The 22682-nt window shown below is 47.8% G+C and overlaps 1 protein-coding gene across 1 annotated transcript in view; it reads left to right on the forward strand.

Moving 5' to 3' along the window:
* The window catches only part of LOC133132572 (teneurin-2-like), a 403992-nt gene that overhangs the window by 314532 nt on the left and 66778 nt on the right, over positions 1-22682 (forward strand). Inside the window, exon 7 of the mRNA XM_061248068.1 lies at positions 15716-15838. Coding sequence (XP_061104052.1) covers positions 15716-15838 — 123 coding nt within the window. The remainder of the gene's footprint in view (positions 1-15715; positions 15839-22682) is intronic.

The following is a 22682-nucleotide window of genomic DNA, read 5'->3' on the forward strand; positions in this document are numbered from 1 at the left end:
AGGTGTGAAGTGCGAAAGCTACCAGACAAAGAATAATTTTGCCCCGACAAAGAACCCTTGAACGAGAACGGGTTCTTATGTGGAATCAAAGGGTTCCCTTTGGAAACTCCAGCCTAACCAGACAGAAAGCATCACTTCTCTCAAAGGAGAAAAGTCTGTGCCTTATAAAGAATAAACAAGTCTCTTTTGAAGTATTTCCAGTCTCTTTTTTTTTTTTTTTTTTGTCTAGTTTTTCCTCTCCGTCTGAAGCGACACAACAATGCTCGGTGGCGCTGGTTTGTTGAGTAGTGAGTCTGATGTTCACTATTAATTAAATACCATATGGAGGGTCGGGGGACCGCGGAGCAGCCAGCTGACGCTGGGGAAGCTTCCGGAAGACGCGGCTGACCCGCCAGAAGGCGTCGTGTCGCGGTGGCGGGGAAGAGGAAAGCGCCGGGCTCTCTGTGTCTGAGCACGGCTCCGTTGCCCCGGAGACGGCGCGCGGGTCAGACCGGGAGAGAGACGGAGCGCGGAACGTTCCGGAAAGGGCGGGGTCGCAGGCGGCGGCGCGCCGGCAGACGGGCTGAATATTTAACGCTCCGAACACGCCGCGCCCGTCAGAGCTTAGGACAGGGCCCCCGCTCCCGAGAAGAGCCCTGCGCGTGCGTCCAGGAGGGGTTTTGGGGGGGTTTTTTGTGAAAAATTAGGATGAGAAGAAATGTGCGAGATAAAAGGGGGAATAACTACTCGATGCAACCGCGGATGGAGTGAAACGGACTGGACAGATCCCACTGATCTCCCTCTTCCTCCTCCTCCTCACCCCCCTTCCTCTCTCCTTCTCCTCCCCCCTCTCTTTCTCCTCCTCCTCCTGCCTCCTATAGAAATAGAAAGCTATTTGTTTTAAATTCGCAATTTACATTTAAATTCAGACCTGTCTCTTCCACTACAGCCCGGCGGCCATCTTAGGGGGTGAGGTAATTGCGGAAAGGGAGGGATGACGGGGTCTTCAGGGGGCGGGCTCCTGGCTCTGCTGATGTCACTGATGACACAGGGGGGTTGGCATCAGCTCATGGAGTAAGCTTCTGTTAAAACACAAAACACAAAAACCAAGTCAATCTCAGTAAGTCTTATCTTTAGACTTACTGTCAAATCTTAATTATGTTACTTATATATAATTACTTATGAAAAAACATTTATTTTTACTGGTCAAGTAAACAGTAATTTAAGCTAATATTTTCAACTTATTTTCAAATTTAGTATTTATTTACTTTCCGTTTCTCCTCACATCCGGTTGTCGCTTATTGGAGGTTCAGGACCGGTTTTGCCCAGTCCGCCCCTCTGTTTCTCCGTAAAGCGCGTGCGTGGCGGTTTTGTGTCGAAGTGAAATTGATTTGACGTGATCCGATTTGATCCAGAGGACAGGTGAGGGAGGAAACCCCGGAGAGTGGAGCTTCAGCAGCAGAAGATTTAAAAAGCGGCTCAATTCTCGCCTCGAACCCGCACCGCCTGGCGGCCCCCAGGAGCCGGTAGCCAGGGAGAGGGGCCGCTCGGAGATGGTTTTACACACCTATTACCTGTGTTTATGGGCGCCGGAGAGCAGGCACCTGCCTGGAAGCGCGCTGTAATTTCTGCCGTGGATTACAGTGAACTGCTGTTTAGTTGCGTCAGGCTGATAGGGCTGTCCCTGCGGGAGCGGGTGTGTGTTCGGAGGGGAACGCTAATGTGCGCCGCCACGCGTTACCCACCGCTTTCAACCGGCCCGCCATGGGACCCAGGACAGTCCCCAGGTGCACTCCTAACGCTCCCCCCCCAAACAGCTCTGGAGCTCCAGGCACCATTCAGCTTTGTAGTTGAATGTTAGATCCCTGCCACTGAAGTGTGCCGACTCTCCCTCTCTATTTCTATCTCTCTGTCTCCCTCTCTTTCTCCCCCTCTCTCTCTCCCTCTCCCTCTCTCTCCCTCTCTCTGTCTCCCTCCCTCTCCCTCTCTCTCTCCCTCTCTATTTCTATCTCTCTGTCTCCCTCTCTTTCTCCCCCTCTCTCTCCCTCTCTCTCTCCCTCTCTCTCCTTCTCTCTCTCTCTCCCTCTCTCTGTCTCCCTCTCTCTCCCTCTCCCTCTCTCTCTGTCTCTCTCTCTCCCTCTCTATCTCTGTCTCTCTCTCCCTCTCCCTCTCTCTCTCTCTGTCTCCCTCTCCCTCTCTCCCTCTCTCTTTCTCTCTCTCTCTCCCTCTTTCTCTCTCTCTCTCTCCCTCTCTCACTCTTTCTCTCCCTCTCTCTCCCTCTCTCTCTCTCTCTCGTTCATAATGTGCCGTCCACTGGTGGTGAGTGAGAAGATGTACCTCTCTCATTTCTTTTACGTTTCTGATACTGAGCTCCTCATAACAGAGAATTCTGTCAGCATAATAGCATAATACACTAAAATTTAGGTTTGGAGATTGTTCAGCAGAAAAGGATAGCCCACTGTGGAGGTATTCAATAAAAGTATTCAATGAAATATTTGATCTTCAATTAGTAATAATAATTTTGTATTTCTTATCTGACACTTTTTTCCAAAGTGACTGACAGTTGATTATACTAAGCAGGGTACAATCCCCCCTAGAGCAAAGTTAAGGGCCTTGCTCAAGGGCCAACGGCTGTGCGGATTTTACTGTGGCTACACCAGAGCTTGAACCAGCAACCAAGTGCCCACTACTTGTTATTAATTTTAAAAATTTATAAAATGTTCAGGTACACCTAAAAGTTGCTGAAATTTTTTCATCACCAGGTTATTTCCCCTCTCTCTAAAGACGATAACAACCCGGTCCAGCAAGTGTCCAGCTGTACTGAAACTAGGACAGAAAACTTGGCTCTGTACTTGTGTTTAAATATTCAGGAAGTGGAAGTTCAAATGCGTTACCAAATATATTGCTGAAAGCTATACCTTCATGCCTAGTGCAGGGAATAGCTAAATCTCCTTTTATAAGAGGTGAGCATAGGACTCTGTGGCTTCCCGTTGCATTGTGGGTATTTATTGGACATCCTCTCTAGTTTCCAGTCTGGAGCGGTGGAATGAAAGCACGGAATAGGAGAATGGGAAAGACTGTGTGCCCTTCAGACCACATCTAAAATAATGTTGAAAATTGCTTGTTAAATATGTATTAGGTTTGAACAGCCCGTATCAACATTTTGGATTTCCCCTGGGTTTCAGGCATCAATAGAAACAGGGTTTCTCTGTTGAGAATAGAACATGTTATATTTCAGTAATCACGGAGACAGCTAGGATTCTGGGGACTTGTGCAGCCAGTTCTGAAGCAATTACAACTGGAGACCGCCGGAGTCTTGGATTACAATTAGTATCGTAATTGAGGTCAATCTTGTCAATTTTGTGGTAAATTAGAAGTGTTAATGTGTATTTATTGGGAGGGCCAAGGGAAAAATTGAAAATAAGTTATGGGGGGAAAATTACCTTTCAAATAGTACTACATGATCCTCTTCCTGGTCCAATTAAGGCCGTTTAATCATTTGATGTATTAAATGAAGAGCTTGACTATGTCCTAGATCTGAAAACAGTCTGATTTAAAAAACGTTATTGTTGTGTACAGTATACATCCCACGCAGACCGCGCATGACATGTAAATGAAATAATGACACCTTTAAACTTTAAAGCACCTTTTTAATGAAGCTGTTCTTCATGATCTCCGATCAATTAGAGGCACACAATGGGGAGGGTGGGGCCACAAATTTCAAACTAATCTGCATTTAAAATGATTCCCACTATTACCACACCCACTTATGAATATACATATCTATATTTATATATGAATTATGAGCATTATGCTAATCATGCTGCACTCTTTTTGTGTAAAACACCACAATAAATGTATTACAAGTAATAATAATAATAATAATAATAATAATAATTCATATAGCACTTTTTGAGCACACAGCACAAAGTGCTTTATAGCAATGAAAAACAAATACCGTAAAAATGCCACAACACATTACTACTCTTATAAAAATCTAAAATCGATGCATTCATAAAAAACAAGTACAATTTGAAAAATAAAATAAAAGTATGAATAAATAAAAAAACCATAAATTCAATGTAATTCAATTTCATATCGACACCCAACAGAACAACAAAGGGGGAAAAGGAAATTCTAGCCCTAGTGTGGATCGCATCGAAGAAAATCATACCTTTTACTCCTATATATCATACGGTTATGTCTATTGTGAACCGAAAGAGTTTGGGGAAAAATGTACCATGAGTCAGTGTGAAAATGAATTTTATTTAATTATGAATATGACATTTTCATAATTAAAATGAATAGAGAGTGAGCAGCGTTAGGTAGCAGCCCCCCACGCCTGCTGGTTCCTGTAGCAGCCAATCTGTTGATGAATTACGGCTGCTGAGAGCACACAGAGCGAGTCCCCCAGGGCTGTTAGCGCCGCGTTCCTGGGGCCGCTACCGACGTCCGTGTACTACACCTAACTCACAAATTAATGCGCGACTAAATCATGTTTTCGCTTGGAAAATAAATGACAAACTTTACATTAACAGCGATCACAATGCGTGACCAACATAACCGCAAAGTAATTTTAGGGTTGGAATGATAATTGCTCCATAAAAATAGAAAAACTAAGCGTGAGTGCGGCTAAGTACTGTGTTTTTAACATTACTGTAACGGTGCGCTATATATCTACAGTATGTTAGAAGTCACTTCTTAAATTCAGTCTTCTGTAAGCTGTCGCTACTGTATAATACGGTTGTGTTTCCCTGCTTCCATATTGATTTTACAATTACTGTGGAAGTGTTTATGAAAGTTTTGATTAACATAACCTGACACTGGCTAGGTTGATGATTGTCAGTACTTCCATAATCTCTTTCACTGGACCGAATGCAGGCTTGGCCGGCGGCCATTTTGTGTCATTTCATTTCCAGTGACCAGGTGGCCACACTTTCAGGTGTTGGGACCCCACTGATTTCATCTGTCAGCCTATAATTTAATCAGTTAAAAATATAACTCCCTTTCTAAAGCGACCGTTTGTCATTTAGCACGTCGCGGAAGATGAATACATTGCTCAACGTGGCTCGTTTGAGGCCCAGAGAAGAGAATTTGGGACATTTATTCTTCGTGGCTCGCAGATATCCCTGACAAAACGAGGCCCTCTGAGGTAACGCATAAATCATGCGGAAGACAGAGTGCGAGAGCGGCTCTCATTGTTCTCCTGTGTATCGCGCGAGTCGGAATATTCCGCTTTTCTGTATCTTATGAATGTTCTTGCAGAGAATAAGGACAGCGCTGGTGGTGATAGATTTTCTGTCATTTACGGATGTTCAAAAAATTGTGATGTAACACCGGTGAATGCTATTTCATAGATGTAGGGTATAGAGAAAGTGTAAGGAGTGGATGCTGGAGCCAACTTTGTGATTACTGTAGGGAATCTGTTTCATGCGATGTAAGAACCTAAAATCAGCCAGTCAATCAAATGATACTTAATGCAGAGCCCTTCAATTGGCTTTAAGAAATTGAGTTTAACTACAGTGCAATTATAAGCTTGATAGATATGGTTTTGCTTTTGATGAAAGCTTCAGCGAAATATCAGTAATGTTGTGGTTTATTATCTAGGGTATACGAATACACATAGCAAGGGCAAGTTTACTTTTTTGGACACATTATTCACTTATGCACTTGGATGTTTGTTGAAGCGATTCACCCCAAAGTACTCTTATTGTGAGCCAGTAGAACAGCAAGGGCCTGAATCAAGCAGGTGACCTGAACGCCCTTCACTGGGGTGTACCATCTGGGGGCTATAGAGAGTCTGTTTGGGGGGGGCTCAGAGACCCCTGGGTGTGGTGGTAGGCCAGGATGGTATGGTCCTGATTACGCCAGGATTCTCACCTGTCCATCGCCTATCTCTGCTGCCCTTCCTCTCATCCACTCTCCTCCCTGCCCTTCTCTACACCCTGTCATCTTCTGCCTCCTTTTATCTGTCACTCATCCCTTCTCTCTCCGTCTCTATCCCCTATGGTTTTTCTTATTCTTCCTCTGATTTCCCTACCCATCAGCCCCTGCACCTGCCTCTCACACTTCGCCTCCCTCCCCTAACTCACACCTTAACCCCGCCTCCCTCCCCTAACTCACACCTTAACCCCGCCTCCCTCCCCTAACTCACACCTTAACCCCGCCTCCCTCCCCTAACTCACACCTTAACCCCGCCTCCCTCCCCTAACTCACACCTTAGCCCCGCCTCTCTCCCCTAACTCACACCTTAACCCCGCCTCTCTCCCCTAACTCACACCTTAACCCCGCCTCTCTCCCCTAACTCACACCTTAACCCCGCCTCTCTCCCCTAACTCACACCTTAACCCCGCCTCTCTCCCCTAACTCACACCTTAACCCCGCCTCCCTCCCCTAACGCACACCTTAACCCCGCCTCCCTCCCCTAACTCACACCTTAACCCCGCTTCTCTCCCCTAACTCACACCTTAACCCCGCCTCTCTCCCCTAACTCACACCTTAACCCCGCCTCCCTCCCCTAACTCACACCTTAACCCCGCCTCTCTCCCCTAACTCACACCTTAGCCCCGCCTCTCTCCCCTAACTCACACCTTAACCCCGCCTCCCTCCCCTAACTCACTCCTTAACCCCGCCTCTCTCCCCTAACTCACACCTTAACCCCGCCTCTCTCCCCTAACTCACACCTTAACCCCGCCTCTCTCCCCTAACTCACACCTTAACCCCGCCTCCCTCCCCCTCAGCCCTCCCCCCCCTCCCTGCTCCCACTGCATGCCTCGGTTCTGGAATAGCGGGTTTCCGGAGCGGTCACGTTGCAGGCAGGTTCTAAACGGATCGTCTCGCATCGAGCGAGAACTCGCTGTCACGCATATACAGATCTCCCCTGCCTTCCCAAAACATCAAACAGCCAATCCCGTGCCCCGCAGGTGGATCATGGGAGCTTATCCTCCACCCCCCTCCGCCCACAGCCTTCCCATACTGCCCAGCGGCAAGGCACGTCAATCTATCGGATGCTTCGTATGTAATATCATACATCATTTTTCAGGAGGTGAATTATACATAAAGATTACATAAAGCGTTGCGCACCAACTCATGAATTTCTTATCGAACACATTGTCCATCAATAATTAATGTTTATTGCAAGCCCGGCTAACGGGTACCCCACGGATGTGATTAAACAGCCTGAGTGCACTGGACTGATGCTGCAGGCTTAACCCCTCCGCTACTGAGCGAGACTAAGGGTCCAGCCTGGATTCCATTATTCCCTATTTTTTTAAGTGTTACTTTTCACAAGGCAGAGCAAAATAGTTTTCAGGAAGCCATTTTGTTTTTGTGCCTTATAGTTGCCCTCATTGTTTTGTGTTCCACGAAGTCCTTGGAGGTTCTTCTTTGAACAGGGGGAGTCCGCTGTACGGATAAATGCAAATGTGATGTGAAGAAAATAACGGGTGACTAAATGTTTTCGCAAGTCTAAGTTAAGGACGAACGCTGTTTGAATCCTAGCCTTCCCTTGCCCCCCTCCCCCCACTCTCCCCTCCCCTCCACGATGAAAGAAAAGCAGCTCCCATAATGCATTCTGATGTGAGAGAGATGGAGAGAGGGGACGCAGAGCTGAAGAGAGCAGTAAAGCTCTACACAGCAGCAACAGGCCAATCACGACAGGAGAAACAGCTTTTAGCTCAGTCACATCAGCCAATCAATCAGTCAAGTGATATTTAAAGCCGGGCCCTTCAATCGGCTTAAAGAAATTGAGTTTAAGTACAATTCAATTATAATGTTAATAGGTACGCCAGGGTTTTTTTTTATCTAGGTTGGGCGCTAATATTGCGAACACCCTGTAGCAAGGGCATGCTTGTGTGTTTTCACACATTATCCGCTTTACGTTCTTGGATGTTTACTGAAGCAATTCAGGCTTAAGTGCTCCATTTGTGATCGGGTACAACCGCAAGGACTCAAATCAAGCTGTCTGCCTGAATGCACCTCGCTGATCTCGACCAATCACCGTGTTATTGCCCGACAGGCAAGCCTTTTGATTGGCAGCGTGTAATAGCCCCGCCCATTGTGAAAAGCCTCGCCCTCACGTTGCTAAGCTACGGCCCCCGGTGTGACGGAAGGCCGGGGAAGCTCTTTGGTCTGAAGGACTCTGCTCGATGATCATAATTGATTTAACTTGTTGAAATGTCACTTCTATGCCTGTGTCAATTATTACTTTAATGATATTTATTTTCAAGTATTCTGTCTCGCTGTGCACACTGAGACTGAGTTCGGTAATCTCTCAGTGCATTTAAGGTTTCGCGGTTTTTCAGTCACGTTCTCTGTTTTCAGACTCTGTAAATAAAGGGCAGTTTTATTTGCTTCAGACGCGGGCGTGTGATAGACCGGGGATTGGCTGAATGACCCCGTCCTCGTCTGCAAATGTTCTGCCCGTCTGTTATTTGGCCATTAAAGCAGGGACGGGTGGCTCTTCAGCGCTGGGTGCGACGGCAGCCCTTTACTGGCAGATTAAACGGGAGATAACTCCGGAGGGGTCGCGGCAGGACATCCATCTCCGCATCGGAGATGGAACGAAAAGGGCACGGCACACCTTGAGCGGCTGTGATTGGCGGAGGTTTGAGGGGGGAGGAGGGTGGGGCTTATGACTGCATCACTACAACCCAGGGGTCAGCTTCTGATGGTCCTTGAAGGCTGATAACTGCTGGTTTCCACCCTGCCTTTACCTGGCATTCGGGTGTGAAGACAGTCTGGCCAATCAGTAACACTAATTACCCGGGAGAAAAGAAAACCAGGGTGGATTTGGATTTGAGGGCCAGAGTTGATGATTCCTGCTCAATCCAGATTCCGGATTGTGTTCAGGTAGCGGTGTGAGTGTAGCGGTATGTGTGGAACACACAGGCCTGGTTTTTAGCGTTGTGTTCAGGTAACGCCGTTAGTGCACAGTTATGTGTGAAGCGTGTATGTGTGTCCAGGGTCTGCAGGATCACAAGAGCAAGAGCTCACACTCCTGATCTCTGCTGCTGTTCTCAGGAATACTGCCATCTAGTGGCACACAGTCACACACACTAATACACACACTCACAAGCATGCACTCATACACACAAACACACACAGACAGTCACACACTAATACACACACTCACAAGCATGCACTCATACACACAAACACACACAGACAGTCACACACTAATACACACACTCACAAGCATGCACTCATACACACAAACACACACAGACAGTCACACACTAATACACACACTCACAAGCATGCACTCATACACACAAACACACACAGACAGTCACACACTAATACACACACTCACAAGCATGCACTCATACACACAAACACACACAGACAGTCACACACTAATATACACACTCACAAGCATGCACTCATACACACAAACACACACAGACAGTCACACACTAAAACACACACTCACAAGCATGCACTCATACACACAAACACACACAGACAGTCACACACTAATACGCACACTCGCAAGCATGCACACATACACACAAACAGAGTCACACGCACACACATACAGTCACATACACACACTGACAAGCATGCACACTTATACACAAATGCACACACTCACACACACAGTCACACACACATACACACACAGTCGCATACACTCTCAAGCATGCACACACAGTCATCACACACAGACACACACACACTGACAAGCATGCACACATACACACACACACATGCAGTCACACGCACATATACGCACACATTCACACACACAGACATTCACACATACACATACTCTAACACACACAAATGTACATTCACACACAGTCACATATTCACTGCAAACTCTGTTACTAATGGAAATAAATTAAATTATTAAACTTTTTCTTTAAATTGAATAAATATGATTATGATTACACATTATTGTATGAAAGCATTTGAGTCAAAGAAAACTCCTCATTATTTTCAATAATAAATAATTTGTTTCTTCTCAGCGTGTAGTAGAGTATCTGCTAAACTAAATTAATTGGAGTTGAGGTGAGAAATGCATCTTGCTGGGCTAAATTTCACATTTTCATGTAGCACAATTTTGTCCTGCAAATCTGCCTGTGAATAGGATAGAAATTAATAAAATACATTTACACATCTGTGCAACTACTTTGTTCTGTGTCTGTGCTGCTGTTTTAGTCTGTGTCTGTGCTGCTGTTTTAGTCTGTGTCTGTGCTGCTGTTTTAGTCTGTGATTGAGCTGCTGTTTTAGTCTGTGTCTGTGCTGCTGTTTTAGTCTGTGATTGAGCTGCTGATTTAGTCTGTGTCTGTGCTGCTGTTTTAGTCTGTGATTGAGCTGCTGTTTTAGTCTGTGTCTGTGCTGCTGTTTTAGTCTGTGATTGAGCTGCTGATTTAGTCTGTGTCTGTGCTGCTGTTTTAGTCTGTGATTGAGCTGCTGTTTTAGTCTGTGTCTGTGCTGCTGTTTTAGTCTGTGATTGAGCTGCTGTTTTAGTCTGTGAATCTGCTGCTGTTTTAGTCTGTGATTGTACTGCTGTTTTAGTTTATGACTGTGCTCCTTCTCTTGGACTCTTTCCCGAAAAAAGTGACATGCAAGCTAATACTGTTTCTGTAAGATGCAACCAGTAACATTTCCGAAAGAAAATCCCAATTTAGTTTCATGGACACAAAACTTGTCCTTGGAATTTGCCGGATCAAATGGCCACTTAGAAATCAATGTTATTCCCTGCCTCCCATTGTTTCATTGGCAACGGAATGGGTAAAGAAATGTATCTTATGTGAGAAAACAGCTCAATCTATGTTTTGAAACTGCTACCAGCAGTAGCCAGTTGCAGTAGTAGACCAGCTCATACCCAGCTAGACCAGCTTGGCCATGCCGGTTGACCAGTTCATACCCAGCAAGACCAACTTATGGCCATCTTTGCCATGCTGGTTGACCAGCTTATACCCAGCTAGACCAGCTTCACATCCAGCTTGACTGGCTCCATGGTCAAGCAGGCATGGCCTGTAGCACAGAGAAGGAGAAGGAAGCAGCTCGCTCTGTGTCTCTGCTCCTTGGTGACAGAGGAGGAGCTGATGGTTCAAAGCAGCAGGGGGGAGATATGTCAGCAGTGTGCTTTGAGCCCGGAGGCTCAGATAGAGGCCCTGAGTCCTGACTCCCTGAGCTCAGTGCAGGGAAAATGGAGTCTGGGGTTTATGTTATGCACTGTGAGATGTAAGCGTGATAACCAAGTGTGCAAATGTCATTGATGTCTAGGTAGGAATATACGGGCATGCATGTGTGTGTACGCGTATGTGTGTGTGCTTGCACGTATGTGTGTGTGTGTGTGTGTGTGTGTGCCTGCATGTGTGTGTGTGTGTGTGTGCACAGGTGTGTGTGTGCACCGTGCAGGGCAGAAATCACAATAGCAAGGTGATTGCGCAGAAATATGCAAAAAATGCACTTAAAAATCAGTGCAGAACAGGGCCCTGATTGTAACGGAATGGTAATGATGCTGCGATAATCCATCATCCAACCAACAGGGGCCTGGAAAGGTCAAAGGGCACCCCACTAAGCACCTGATTAAAAACTCAAATCAATATCCGGAAAGGTCAGCTTCTGCAGCTCCTGGGTCCGTCCTCCACGAGTAGAGACCCTGGCTGCTAGCCTAGCAACAAAACAACCCCCACCCAGCAGCCGTACCATCATGCACCGGGCTCCTACCAAAGAGCTGATGCCAAGCGTGCGCGGGCTTGGTTAGTGCTTGGATGGGAGACCTCCTGGGATAACTTAAGTTGCCGCTAGAAGTAGTGTTGGTGGGCCAGGAGGGAGCAATCTTCCCTCTGGTTGAAATACCCCCAATGGCCCACTGCAGTGAAGGGGAGATTCTGTCTATCGGATGAGATGTTAAACTGAGGTCCTGACTTACTGTGTCATTAAAGATCTCATGACACTCATCGCAAAGAGTTCCCCGGTGTCCTGGCTAAATTTGCAACCTGACTCTTTCAACCTGCCACCTAATCATCCCCTGATTCAATTGGCAAAAGCATTGTTCTCCTCCTATCCATCTCTGTTGGTGTGCTGTGAGGGTTCTGACAAAATGGCAGCCATGCCTCTCCCTAGTGGGTGCTACACATTGGTGGTGGTTGAGGCGAGTTTCCCCCTGATCACTGTAAAGCGCTTTGAGTAAACCAGGCTTCTTCCCCTACTTGTGTTAGTAGTGTACTGAATATGTACAGTTTCAATTGGGTTCAGATTGGGTGAATGACTTGGCCAGTCAAGAGTTTTCCCGTTTTTAATATGTAATAATATGCCTCTGAACACATCAGAATTAATTCTGCCTCTGCTAGTTACATTATCAATTAAGACAAGTCTGCCGGTATCTGTGGCAGCTACACTTGCCCAAACGAAAACACCGTCACCACCATGTTTAACAGATGGGGGGTGGGGTGCTTTGGATCTTGGGAAACTCCTTATAGCCTCCACATTTGGTCTTGCCAGCACTCTGATACGAGTGAAACTTGGTCTCACCTGCCAAAAATGCTTTTTTCCAGAACTCTGTAGGCTCTTTTAGGTACTCCTTAGCAAGCTGTGACCTGTCCATCCTGTTTTTGCATCAACTTGCTTTCATCGTGCAGTGTAGCCTCTGTAGTTCAGTTCTTCTTCTGTGACGCATCCACGCCTGCCTCCTGAAGTGTTTCTGTTCTGTCGGACAGGTGTTTGAGGGTTTTTCTTCATTATGGTGAGAATTCTTCTGTCATCCATTGTCAAAGTCTTGAGTAGCCTACCAGGTTCTTTCCAATTACTGAGCTCACCAGTGCTCTCTTTCTTCTTAATGATGTTCCAAACAATCGATTTTTGTAAGCCAAAGGCTTGGTCTATGTCTCTGACTGTTTCTTATTTCTCTTCCTCAAAATGGCTTCCATGACTTTCATTGGCACAATTCTGGTCTTCAAGCTGACTAATGACAATAACAGACTCCAAAGGCAATCAAGAGCCTAGAATGAAGACTAGATACCGAAAGCTCTCTGATACTTGCACAAAGGAAGTGATTGAACACACCTGACTGAACAGAAACACATGAAGCCATTTGTCCCAAATGTTAGGATCCCCTGAAATGGAGGGACCATATATATAAAGTTCTGTGTGAGCGTGTGTGTGTGTCTCTGTGTGTGTATGCATGTGTGTGTGTTTGCGCGTGTGTGTGTGAATGTGTGAGTGTGTGTGATGTTCTGTCGTATCTCAGAGCAGTAGATTGCTCCTTCTCTTCTGTTTCATCATTTTATTTCAAGAAAAGTGACAGTGGCAGAGGCTGCAGGAAGAAAGCAGAGTGCAGATTGAAAGAGTTTCTTCTTCTTTTTTTACCAGCAGGAAATGAAACGAGGGATGAGCACAAAGGGATGCGGAGGGGAAGTTTGTCTGTTCATGTCACTCCCCCCCCCCCCGCTTCATGTTCCAGACTTCCCAAATAAAGTCAAGTGCTCTCTCGTCAGATTTTTTCTTATTTCAAATTTTCTTTTGTCAATTGCTCCGTGTGTGAGAAGTCTATCGTTTTTAACCTCAGAAGCACAGCCGCGCCCCCCCCCCTCCCGAACCCCCCAGCGCTGCCTCCCTCGCTCTGCACTCCCCTGAACAATAGCTGGCTGCCAGGCCGCGGCTTCGCCATCAGAAAGTGATGTCACTTATGGATGCTGGCAATTGTGTGTAACACGAGTGGCTGTACTGTGGGGAAATTACACAAAATGGAGGAGCGTAATTACACGTCTAAATAGCCCTCGCCTTGCCCACTTCCTGTTGTATCTCGGTGAGTGGCTGATTAGATAAGGACTGGAGCATACGACCACACGACGCAGCTCCAGGGGGTCACGGGGTTGAGTGCAGGAAAAGAGAGCTGGCTCGCCGGTGGTTTTTTTCCCCTCTCGTAAACATCTCCTTGGTAACGGACTTCTCGCCGCTCAATGCTGCGCTGGTCACTTTGGCTGTCGTACGAGGCGGGAGAGAGAGAGAGCGTGCGTGTGTGTGTGTGTGTGCGCACGTGCGTGTGTGTGTGTGTGTGTGTGTGTGTGTGTGTGTGTGTGTGCGCGCATGTGTGTGTGCGTGTGTGTTTGTGTGTGCGTGAGTGTGTGTGCGTGCGTGCGTGTGTGCGCGTGTGCGTGTGTGTGTGGCCCCTGGACGTTAGCCCTTTGACGAACAGGTTTTCATGGAATGTTTTTTTCTAAATTGCTATATCTCACTCACGGCTGTCCACCATTGGAGTTCGATCGTTTAGCGCCACTGCCCCCAAACTTTGGAACCCGAGCACCTCTGGGAACGTGTTAGTCTCTCCTCCTTCAAAATCAAACCAAGACACACCTCTTCCTCCAGCACTAACATACTGATACTGCACCCTGTCTTACCACTCCTGTCACACATATTCTCTCCTTCAACTTTCATCTCTACTCTTCCGCCGTTCTGTGATTCCATGTCATTTTATTCCAATCACAAATTTGTGATCTCACGCCTTAAAGAGTTACACCTCGCTGTGAACGCAATTCTAAAGCCTGATTTATACTTTGTCGCAGAACCCTTGCGACAAAGTGCCATACGACAAAAATGAGGCACGCCACTTTTCCTCAGTGGCAGGCACCTGTAAGATTTTTTCATGACGCAGACGCACTTGTCTTTTTACGAGTTGATTGGAAAGCCAGATGCGTAAACATCAGCTGCTTGGCATCTTGTTGCCGTAGAGAAAACGGAACAGTCATCACAGACCTTTGCCTGAGTATAAATTCTCGTTTTCTTTGATTAATGTTTGTGTTTTTTTGTGTCTTTGTGAAGCCCTTTGTGACCTTGTGTTTAGAAAAGTGAAATGAAGTTAAATTAAGTTTTACTAACTTACTATTATTGCGAATCCTCCTGCAACAATTACATTTTTGTCGCATGAAAAGGTTGCGCAATGAAGTATACATCAGGCTTAACACCTCCAACGTGTAGCACCCTCCGGGTTAGTGTGCGCCTGTCGTTTAAAATCAGAGTAATCACAGTAACCCCCCCCCAGTGACCCCAAACCCTTACGTAACCTGTCCCTGGTTATTGCGCAGGTGCTAGAGTCGGGCTGAGATCATCTCCTCTCCTCCTCCCTCTGCACCGGGACCCCTGAACTCGCTCCGGAATCACCTGCTGCTCAGCTCATGCCATTACCTGCCTCGTTTTTCCCAACATGTCTCGGCGTTTCGGAGCTCCTGCTCATTATCCCGCGCTCGGATTCCTGCGCGGCGTTTCCGCCTGAGCGGGAGAGTGCCGTGAGCTCTGCTTCGCAACGCTGTGTTTTTTATTTTTTCCTCAGCGAGCGCCGTTAACCCCATCTTTGATAAGACTTAAATTAGTGTCGTTGCCATGGCATTAGCCGCCGCGCTCAGCCGCCGCGCTCGGGAATGTGCGCGCGGCGGAAACTCGCGCTCGACTGCAGGTACGGCCGTAGAGCGTTGGCTTTTTTCAGGTCGTTCTGTCTACAGGACGTGCTCCCGTGGTTATGCTGGGCTTCATAAACGCTTCATCATCCCGTTCTACACGCCGTGCGGATGCTTTGCGCGCTGCTCCGGGTACAGGTGTGGAAAGCGTAATTTGAAATGGACGTAATTAGCTTTATTGTTCCGTGTGCTTTGTGTGAGACGGCCGCGGTTTGGCACGGGGGGTGCCGGGGCGGCAGCAGTGGTGTGGAGGAGTGGAGTGGTTTTCGCAGAGGGTTACTTCTCTCATAAATATCTCACTCCTCTTCCCCTCCCGTTCTCCGCAGCCATGAACCTGCTCGGGCTCAACTGGCAGCTGAAGCCTGCCGCCAGTCACGTGATCAGCAATGGCCTCAGCACAGGGTTACCGGGCAACAACGACGTGGCTACGGTGCCCTCTGGAGGCAGAGGTGAGAACTGCAACCTGCGGCCTGCTGTCACAGGAAGCTGTTTCAGACCAACAGCAACAGACACACACACACAGACTCACACACTGTGCATACACATACACACATACACACACACACACACTGTGCATACACATACACACACACACACACACACACACACACACAATGACACACTCACACACTGTGTATACACACACACACACACACAATGACACACTCACACACTGTGCATATACACACACACACAAAAACAATGACACACTCACACACTGTGCATACACACACACCCACTCACACACGCGTGTGCATGCAAACACATGCACCCATGAAAGCACATGCACCCATGGACACCACACACACACACACACACACACACACCCATAAAAACATGTATATGCACACACACCCATACACACACGTTGCGCATGTACACACACCTACACACACAAGCATGCACTCACATACCACACACACACATACACACTTCCACAGTTGCTACATAGCGAAAACACAGTTTACTCAAAGAACCAATGGATAACCATGTGGGGAATTTTCGAGAACAATATCCTGATTTAAATTCTGACTTCAATTCCACGTGTCACCTTAGCAACAGTAACCGGAGACTGCTAACTGCACTTGAGTGACCAGGAGTTAGCCGTAATAACTGTGTGTGAAATTTTCTCAACTGAACGAGCAGCTTGGGGAAAAAAACTCAGCTTAAAAAATAATGTAATTACCGCCCGGCTCTAAACGAATCCACCTTCACCCCCTCGCTCCCAAACGGCGGCCGCAGAATGTCGGCGGGAGAACCGCTGTTTCTCTCCGTCCGTCTCACCCCGCTAACCCCGCTAACGGCAGAGCCGCTCCTGTTCGCCCGAGCGGTCCTTCATTGGCGGGAGGTCTGCCTAATCCGGCGGGGGGGGGGGGGTGCTGCGCAAGGCCCTGGCGAGCAGCCCCCCCGCTCAAGCGTTTCCGGAACGTTCCGGCGCTCCCGTCCGATGGAGGAGCGTTTAAACCGCCGGACAGGCGAGCGCCCGGTGTGTCGGTGCACATCTGCTTCATTAAGCCAGATGTTTCTTTAAGAAAAAGTCTGGCGAGGAGAGGGAGTCCGCTGGCTGCCCGCGTGGCAGAGAGGCCGCTCATGAGACCGTCTGGAACGGAGAACCCGGGACAGCGATTACCGCGGTTACGGCGCGTGGCCTAACTGTCACGGCTCCCAGGCCCGACGTCTCCCCTCCTCGGCTCCAGCTCAGCCGGTACGGGAGCGGCTTGAGCCCGTACCCAGAAACCCCGAGGATCTGAAGATCTGCAACCCCGCGTCAGTCCATCTGGGTGGCAGGAGCGCTGCGGATGGCTCTCTCCCAGTGTTAACACTCATCCTGCCAAATGGAGACCGGAGGCCTGCCAATGTAGACTGTGTGTTTTCTGAGAACGGGCAGGGTGATCGAGTTAACATTAATTAGCATTCTTTTGTTAAAATACAAATAAGATTGTTTGTTGTGTGAATATTACACTCATTACTGTGACTGTGTCCTCTTTTATTTTTATTTATTTTATTTTTCAATGTAAATATTGGCGCCCGACCTGGGGCTGGACCACTGTCCGATTCCCTGGAATGTCCAGTGACCTGTTTTTAATGGAATCCGCACCCATGTGTGATCCCTACTGTAGATTCAGGAGAGTGTAGACCAGAGGTCACCAACCCTGGTCTTGGAGAGCTACTGGGTCTGCTGGTTTTTGCTGTTACTCTGCACTTAATTAATCAATTAGAGCAGATGATTTCACAGCTAACTCACCTCACCTGGTTACCTGGGTCTTAACAGGGTGCTGTTTCTAAGGTGAAAACAAAAACCAGCAGACCCAGTAGCTCTCCGGGACCGGGGTTGGTGACCTCTGGTGTAGACCCTCTTGGTTTCCCTCCGAATCACGTCATGTCGTGACCTGCTTCTTTTCCCACTGCCGCCCGCAGCCGGGCTCACAGACCCGAGGCAGCATGTAGCCTCGTGGCTGGGGTGCTTTCCAGGGACCTGGAAGGCTGGTGGTTCAAGCCCCAATGCAGCCACACTGGGGTCAGTGCAGCTGTTGGGCCCTTGAGCGAGGCCCTTAACCCCACATTGCTCAAGTGGGGAGTTGGCCCCTTGTTTAGTCTAATCAATGCTTCGGATCAAAGCTTGAGCTAAGTAAATGCAGTGTGACCCCGCCTTTAATCCCCGGGAGACACGATCGGCAGTCGCGCATCACCCTAAGGAGCCACTAGCCGCAGTGGACAGGTGCGGGGCCTGGATTCAGTCTGTAACCGCAAGGCAGCGCCCGTGTGCAGCGGGGTTAGCTCGGCCGGCTCGCTGGCTGAAGCGCGGCGAAGTGCGGCGAGGGCTCGTAACAGGTTACCACGACAACGCTCTGTTGACACCACCCTCAGATTCAAAATAACGTTTCCGCCCTTGGCTAGGGGCGATTTCGCCTTCAGCTGACCGGTAACGCGTTTGTCAAAGAAGTCTTTGGACGTGTGAGACGCCAGGGGGTTCTAAATCCCGGCTCTAACTTCCTGACACATGCGCCACAGCGTTGTGCCTTCGCCAAATGAGCTACCCAGCCTTAGCATCCTGCATTTTAACATTTTAGAGCTACGCTAATGTTCTCCTCTACTGTCCATCGCTCCGGATAAGAGCTTCCGCTAACCGATTGTAATGTAACGATTCTATTGTAACTCCGGCCGTACGCTGTAGCATTAAAAGCAATGGGTCGATGCCATTTGCACTGCGGACAACTCAACGAGTCTGCTCACGGATCCTCTGCCTTCACACATACGACCGAGGAGAAGCTCCTCCTGCCCTGTGAGCTCAGGCCCGGAGTCCCAGCGGGAAAGCAGCCTTTGAACCAGGAGCTGCCGTCTGCATGCACGTCCACATCAAAACTGCAAATTGGCATTCCGGCATTCCGGCGGAATTCAAAAACAAGCCGGAGTTCTACTTCTGGAATTCCAGATGTACGTTCCCTGCACTCCCCTACAGTAATGGCAGCACGCTCTCGGAAACAGAATGCACTTTCAAAACCAGTGCTCTTGGGACATACTCTACAGCTCTGAACTATATAAAAACTGTGCTTTTATTTTTCCGGTATTATTTTACACAATGCTGTGTGTTATGTTATGACAGCACAGTTTGTCAGAGTTCCTGTATGTGTTTGCCAGAGTTTGCTGTTTGCTTAGTGTTTTATCACAGTGTATGTTTGTCGGGATGCTTTGATTATCAGATTATTTGTTTGTTGTTGCATTTTGGGTTATGTTAGCTAGATTACTGCTATTATCAGAGTTTTGTGTTGGTCAGAGAATTGTGGTTATCAGAGTACTTGTTTGTTATTGTGCAGTAGTTATCAGATTATTTGTTATTGTGCTGTAGTTAACATATAATTTGTTATTGTGCTGCAGTTATCTCAGTGTTTGTTGTTATTGTGCTGTTGTTATCTCAGTATTTGTTGTCATTTTGCTGTAGTTATCTCAGTATTTGCTTGCTAGAATACTGTGATGATCTGGGTATTTGTTTACCAAGGTGCTGTGAAATTGCTCATATTACTGTTTTAGTCACAGGGCCGTGTTTATCACAGTGCTTCATCTGACAGGGGATTATTTATGACAGAACTCGAGAACCAAGTGATTACTGCAAGTGCTGCCTTTCTGCTGGTTGTGGAGGCCCTGTTCAGAATACAGATGGAATGTTCTGGTCTAGACAACTCTATGAGCATCCAAAGAAGAAGACGATTTTTTCCCATATTCTGTGATGTGCATGCTACTTCGTGTTCTTATATGAAACTTATATTACAGTTATGTAACTGACGCTTTTATCCAAAGCGACTTACAGTTGATTTGACTAAGCAGGGGTCAACCCCCACTGGAGCAATGTGGGGTTAACGGTCTTGCTCAAGGGCTTACTGCTGCACGGATCTTATTGTGGTTACACTGGGGTCTGAATCACCAACCTTCTGGGTCTCAGTCAAGCAACTTAGCCACTAGTCTCTAGGTTGCCCCTATACATTAACATCAATACTAATATCATACATCAACACAAAAATGTAAATTGATTTCCCTTTGATTTCCCTTTCCCTTGTATATTGGTGTCCTGTAGTTATAGGAGGGATAAATGTAGGTCTATTGGGACAGTTTTTATCCATTTGTCAGGGAAGATACGTTTCTTTTGCATATTCTATTATAGAAGTTCTTCTATATCTGTAGACATTTTCCTGTGATATTAATTTGTTATTTTTTAATATTTAATATCAGAGGAAGTGCACCTTCACCTTCACCTGTGCTGCCTTATAGTTAGAAAATGACTTAGTGACTATGAGTTGGCCTTTGTCTGTTTAATCTCTCTCTTCCTCTCTCTATCCCTGTCTCTCTGTCTCCCCCTGCATCCCTCTATCTCTCTCTGTCCTTCCCTCTCTTTCTCACTCTTTCCCTCTGTCTCTCTCTCTCCCTCTGTCTCCTGCCCTCTATCCGTCTGTCCCTCTCTCCCTCCTTCTCCCCTTTTCTCTTTCCCTGCCCCCCTCTCTCCCTCCCTTTCCCCCACTTCCTCTCTCTCTGTCCCAGTCTCTCTCTCTAATCTATCTCTCTCCATCCTTCCCATACCCTGTGCCTCACTTCCTCTCTCTCCCTCCCCCCTTTCTGTCTCTATCCCAGTCTCTCTCCCTCCCTCTCCCCCTCTCTTTCTCTCTCCCTCCCTCTCTCCCTCCCTCCCCCCTTTTCCTTCCCCTTCTCTCTCTATCCCTGCTCCCCCACTTCCTCTCTCTCTATCCCAGTCTCCCTTTCTCCCCCCTTTCTCTCTCCCCTCCTTTCTCTCTCCCTCTCTCTCACTCTCTCTCCCCCTCTCTTCCCCCCTCTCTCTCCCTCTCTCTCCCCCTCTCCCTCTCTCTCTCTCTCTCTCTCTCTCTCTCTCTCTCTCTCTCCGTGCTCCCCTGTGTGAGAGCAGATCTGACCCACTTGCGTCAGGGGGCTGTTTGTTTGCACTCCGGCGACATCACTCCCGTTCGCTCCGAAACTCCGCCACCATCACCGCCGGGCGATTACCGCTGTCGAGCAACGCGCCCCGCCCGTCCGGCCGCCATTTCAGACGGGAAGCGCTTAACAATAAGCACAGCGAGAGTGCTCATAAAAATCCGATTATCTCAAAGCGATGCCGGCAACCTTTGCGTTGCATCGTGCCGCATTTTCGCTTATTAAATGAGGCGCGTCACGGAGGGCATTAATCAAGGTGCCCGGTTTAGTCAATCAGCCGGTCGCAGCCGCCGTTAGCGTTAGCGCCGAGCGGAGACATTAACATCGCTCTGTCCATTACCGCATGCTGCACAACGCTGTGAAGCCCCTCTCTCTCTCCCTCTCTCTCTCTCTCTCTCTCTCCCTCTCTCTCCCTGTCTCCCTCTCTCTCTCTCACTTTCTCCCTCTCTGTCACTCTTTCTCTCTCCCTCTCTCCCTCTCCCTCACTCTCTCTCTCACTCTCTCCCTCTCTCTCCCTGTCTCCCTCTCTCTCTCTCACTTTCTCCCTCTCTGTCACTCTCTTTCTCTCTCCCTCTCTCCCTCTCCCTCACTCTCTCTCTCTCTCTCTCCCTCTCTCTCCCTGTCTCCCTCTCTCTCTCTCTCCCTCTCTCTCCCTCTCTCCCTCTCTCTCACTTTCTCCCTCTCTGTCACTCTCTTTCTCTCTCCCTCTCTCCCTCTCCCTCACTCTTTCTCTCACTCTCTCCCTCTCTGTCACTCTTTCTCTCTCACTCTCTCTCTCCATCTTTCACTCTCTCCCTCTCTCTCCCTCTCTGTCTCCCTCTTTCACTGTCTCCCTCTCTCTCTCTCTCTCTCTCTCTCTCTCTGTCTCTCCCTCTCCCTCCCTCTCTGTCTCTCCCTCTCTCTCCCTCTCTCTCTCTCTCACTCACACACATTGCAGTGTGGTGTTAATCCCAGCTCCTCGCTGTATGGCAGGCATACATGCTCTCAGAAAGAAAGGGCTCTTTTGGCTTCTCTCCATAGATCAGGGATATCACACTGAATGGCTGCAATGTCTGCAGGTGTTTGTAGTTTCCTTTCAATCAGCATCCGAAGGCCTTGAGAACATCCCATTGCTATGTTATCTTGAGAACACAAAATTCATTGTTGGCCCTTGTTGGGGATTCCAGGCCCCATGAAAAGATCTCACATTGGGCCCCACCACCGTACACACTATGTTCTGATATAGGACCGCTCATCCCTCTTACAGTGCCCCTGCCTGTAGGCAACATGCTTGGGTCTTCATTCCTGAGAACCATCCAAGACTTTTGTATTATGTCAAGAAAAAAAAAAAAAAAAAAATTCTGTTGGACCTCAGGAGGTTATTCAGAACGAGAGAGGACCCCAGTCCGTGTTGGGCTTCGGAGTCCCACAGTGCCCCCTCTGGTCTTCCAGGGGAATAGCGGTTCAGTCTTGTGTAGAAAACTCACATATTTTGCAATCTTGCCCCCCTTGAATCTTGTTTAGATAACATGACACTTTTTACCGTAATTGGTACCGGGCTGCACGGCACTTGCTGTCAGGGCAGTGCCGTAGTTAAAGACTGCACATTTCAGACACCTAACTACCATTCAGCAGATACATTCCGCCTCACTCTCAGATAAAATGCATTTTAAGCATGTTGTATAAGCCTAATTTGCAGCATATCTCAGTGGGTTTGCTGCCGCAACAGCATGTGTATGCAGACAGGTCAATGTAAGTTCATGAGTTTACTTTCCCTTGCTGAAGCCTACAGGCCCAAACACACAGTAAAATGTCGAGTATTAATTAAACTCTTAACAGCGTACATTTGAATCCAAAAGGGGCTATATGCACTCTCAA

The sequence above is a fragment of the Conger conger genome, chromosome 7 (genome assembly GCF_963514075.1).
Source record: "Conger conger chromosome 7, fConCon1.1, whole genome shotgun sequence".
Lineage (NCBI taxonomy): Eukaryota > Metazoa > Chordata > Actinopteri > Anguilliformes > Congridae > Conger > Conger conger.